Source organism: Molothrus aeneus, unplaced genomic scaffold (assembly GCF_037042795.1).
Source record: "Molothrus aeneus isolate 106 unplaced genomic scaffold, BPBGC_Maene_1.0 scaffold_34, whole genome shotgun sequence".
Lineage (NCBI taxonomy): Eukaryota > Metazoa > Chordata > Aves > Passeriformes > Icteridae > Molothrus > Molothrus aeneus.
In genome coordinates, this window is record NW_027099005.1 from 1959393 (window position 1) to 1962263 (window position 2871).

General features: G+C 57.1%; 1 protein-coding gene across 1 annotated transcript; it reads left to right on the plus strand.

The window, feature by feature from the left end:
* The first annotated feature begins 776 nt into the window (after positions 1-776).
* LOC136570449 (olfactory receptor 14A16-like) lies at positions 777-1709 on the plus strand. Its single transcript, XM_066570920.1, has one exon. It carries the CDS (start codon positions 777-779, stop codon positions 1707-1709), a length of 933 nt encoding a protein of 310 aa, XP_066427017.1.
* The last annotated feature ends 1162 nt before the right edge of the window (positions 1710-2871 follow it).

Consider the following 2871-nt stretch of genomic DNA (forward strand, 5'->3'; position numbering starts at 1 on the left):
CCCAGGTGCTGCTGGCATTGCTGAGGGGCTCTCTGCAATGGCAGTTCCAGCTGCAGGCCCAGGCCCATCCCTTGGGCTCCTCCTGTGCAGGCTGAGCACAGCAATGGGGTGTCCTCGCTCCCTGTGCCCGGGGAGCTCTGGGCAGGGCAGCCTGGGAGGCTGGCAATGAGCCCACCCTCCTGACTCTGGGAAAGGCAGGAGCCACTTTGTGTGCCAGGGATCCCTCTGCTCTCAGCAGTGTCTCCTGGCTGTCCAGGGTAACACGGGACTGGATCTCAGAAAGGTGCAAGTCCAGGCCAGCTGGAACAGGAGAGAGGGAGAGAGCAGCTCCCCTCAGTCTGTACTAAGCCTCAGACAACCCTCCTGCCTCCCTGGACTCTCTGTTCTCCTAGGTGCAGCAGAATCTTTCGTTCTGCCTTCTGTCATCCCCAGCCCTTCACCCAGGCAGCTCCTCTGCCTTAGCTGAACATTCTTTATCCAAGTCCCAATAGCAGGACTGGCCCCTGCCCTCATTGTTCCCCTGCACTGATTGGGGGTCAGGGCTGACTCCCAGGTGTCCTGCAGGCCAAGGTCCAGCTCCTGACACAACATTGGCCAGCAGCAATCAGGGCTCCAGCAACGAAGGTGAGGGAAGGTCCCCAAGACATAGACAAGGAGGAGGTGTTCAGTGGAAGGAAAGACTCTATGAGAAAGGGCTTTGACTTTTCTGTGAGAAATCTCCCCTCCATTGCCCGGTCTTTCCTCCTTCTGCAGGTTGAAATGCCCAGACACAACAAATGTCCAACAGCAGCTCCATCAGGCACTTCCTCCTGCTGGCATTGGCAGACACGCGGCAGCTGCAGCTCCTGCACTTCTGCCTCTTGCTGGGCATCTCCCTGGCTGCCCTCCTGGGCAACAGCCTCATCATCAGCGCCATAGCCTGCGGCCACCACCTGCACACGCCCATGTTCTTCTTCCTGCTCAACCTGGCTCTCAGCGACCTGGGCTCCATCTGCACCACTGTCCCCAAAGCCATGCACAATTCCCTCTGGCACACCAGCACCATCTCCTACTCAGCATGTGCTGCACAGCTCTTTCTGTTTGTGTTTTTCTTTTCAACAGAGATTTTCCTCCTGACCGTCATGTGCTACGACCGCTACGTGTCCATCTGCAAACCCCTGCACTACGGGACCCTCCTGGGCAGCAGAGCTTGTGCCCACATGGCAGCAGCTGCCTGGGCCAGTGGCTTTCTCAATGCTCTGTTGAACACAGCCAATACATTTTCCCTGCCCCTGTGCCATGGCAATGCCCTGGGCCAGTTCTTCTGTGAAATCCCACAGATCCTCAAGCTCTCCTGCTCCAAATCCTACCTCAGGGAACTTGGGCTTCTTGTGTTTTCCATTTCTTTAGGTTTTTGTTGTTTTGTGTTCATTATTATCTCGTATGTGCATATATTCTGGGTCGTGCTGAGGATCCCCTCTGAGCAGGGACGGCACAAAGCCTTTTCCACCTGCCTCCCTCACCTGGCCGTGGTCTCCCTGTTTATCAGCACTGCAGCATTTGCCTACCTGAAGCCCCCATCCATCTCCTCCCCATCCCTGGATCTGGCACTGTCAGTTCTGTACTCAGTGGTGCCTCCTGCCCTAAATCCCCTCATCTACAGCCTGAGGAATCAGGAGCTCCAGGCTGCAGTGTGGACACTGATGTTTGGATGGTTTCAGAAGCATTAAACTGCTGGCCAATTTCTACAAGTCACTTGTAATAAAAGTAATCCTTAATAGTTCTTGGGTTTCATGCTTGTTTGTTCTTTTCTTTCTTCTGTTTTAGTATTTTAATATTGTCCACAAAAAAGGTCATTGTTCATCCCCTTTCCCATTTTGTTTCTTTCCATCTTTGCTGTGATCCACAGACGGTGTCAATGAGAAGCTGTGCCCTTGGTTGCTTTAAACAAAATAAAGGAACTCACAGCAAAGTTTTCACCACAGATCCCCCTTCTGTTCCCTCTCTACAGCTGCAGCAGCAATGTCTGTGTGCAGAGCTGGGGGAAGATCAGTGCTGGCCCAGCAGCTGTGCCCAGCAGCAGCAGCAGCACTTGGTGTTGCCAGTGCTGCTGCCGTGGCCCTGCCCCGCTGCCCTGGTGGCCCTGGTGTTGCTGCAGGGCCTGAGTGCTCTCGGGGCCGGGCACAACCCTGGGGGTGGCAGTGCCGGGGCTGCAGCAGGGACAGGCCATGGGCACTGCTGGGGCAGTGCTGACGCCTCAGGCCAGGGCCTGGGGGCTCCAGGCTCCTTGCCCAGGCTCTCTCAAGAACACGGCCAGGCCAATGCTCAGCACAGAAACCCCCGTGAGCAGCCCCAGGCTGGCCGTGGGCAGGCTGGGGGCAAACAGCATGGCTGGGGCTCTGCAAGGGCCCTGGGGCAGACGGGAAGGAGCAGCAGAGCAGGGGCTGATCCATCCCCAGTGCGCTGCACAGCCCAGGGCAGCGTCCCAGAGCGTCCTCATGCAGCTGCCAACAACATCCCCCCTCTGCAGCCCTGGCCTCTCCCCCAGCTCACACAGGTGCCCCATCCTTGCAGGCACAGACACGGCAGCACTGGCTCAGCAGCCCCTGTTTGCATTGCACACAGCAGGGGCAGCACCCCCATGCTGTTGCTGTGGGGACATGAACCCGAGGGAGCACAAATGCCATCAGCCCCTGGGGCCAGCAAGGGCTGGGGGACACCAGGGAAACCACTCAGGTTTAGTGTGACAAACCTTTGAGTTCACCAATTCTAACCTTCACCCTAACACCACCCTGTCTGCCCTGAGCCTCCAGATTATACAACCGCAGCTCCCTCATGTCCTCTCAACCAGATTTCTCTTCCAGACCCCTCACCAGCCTCCTTGCCCTTCTC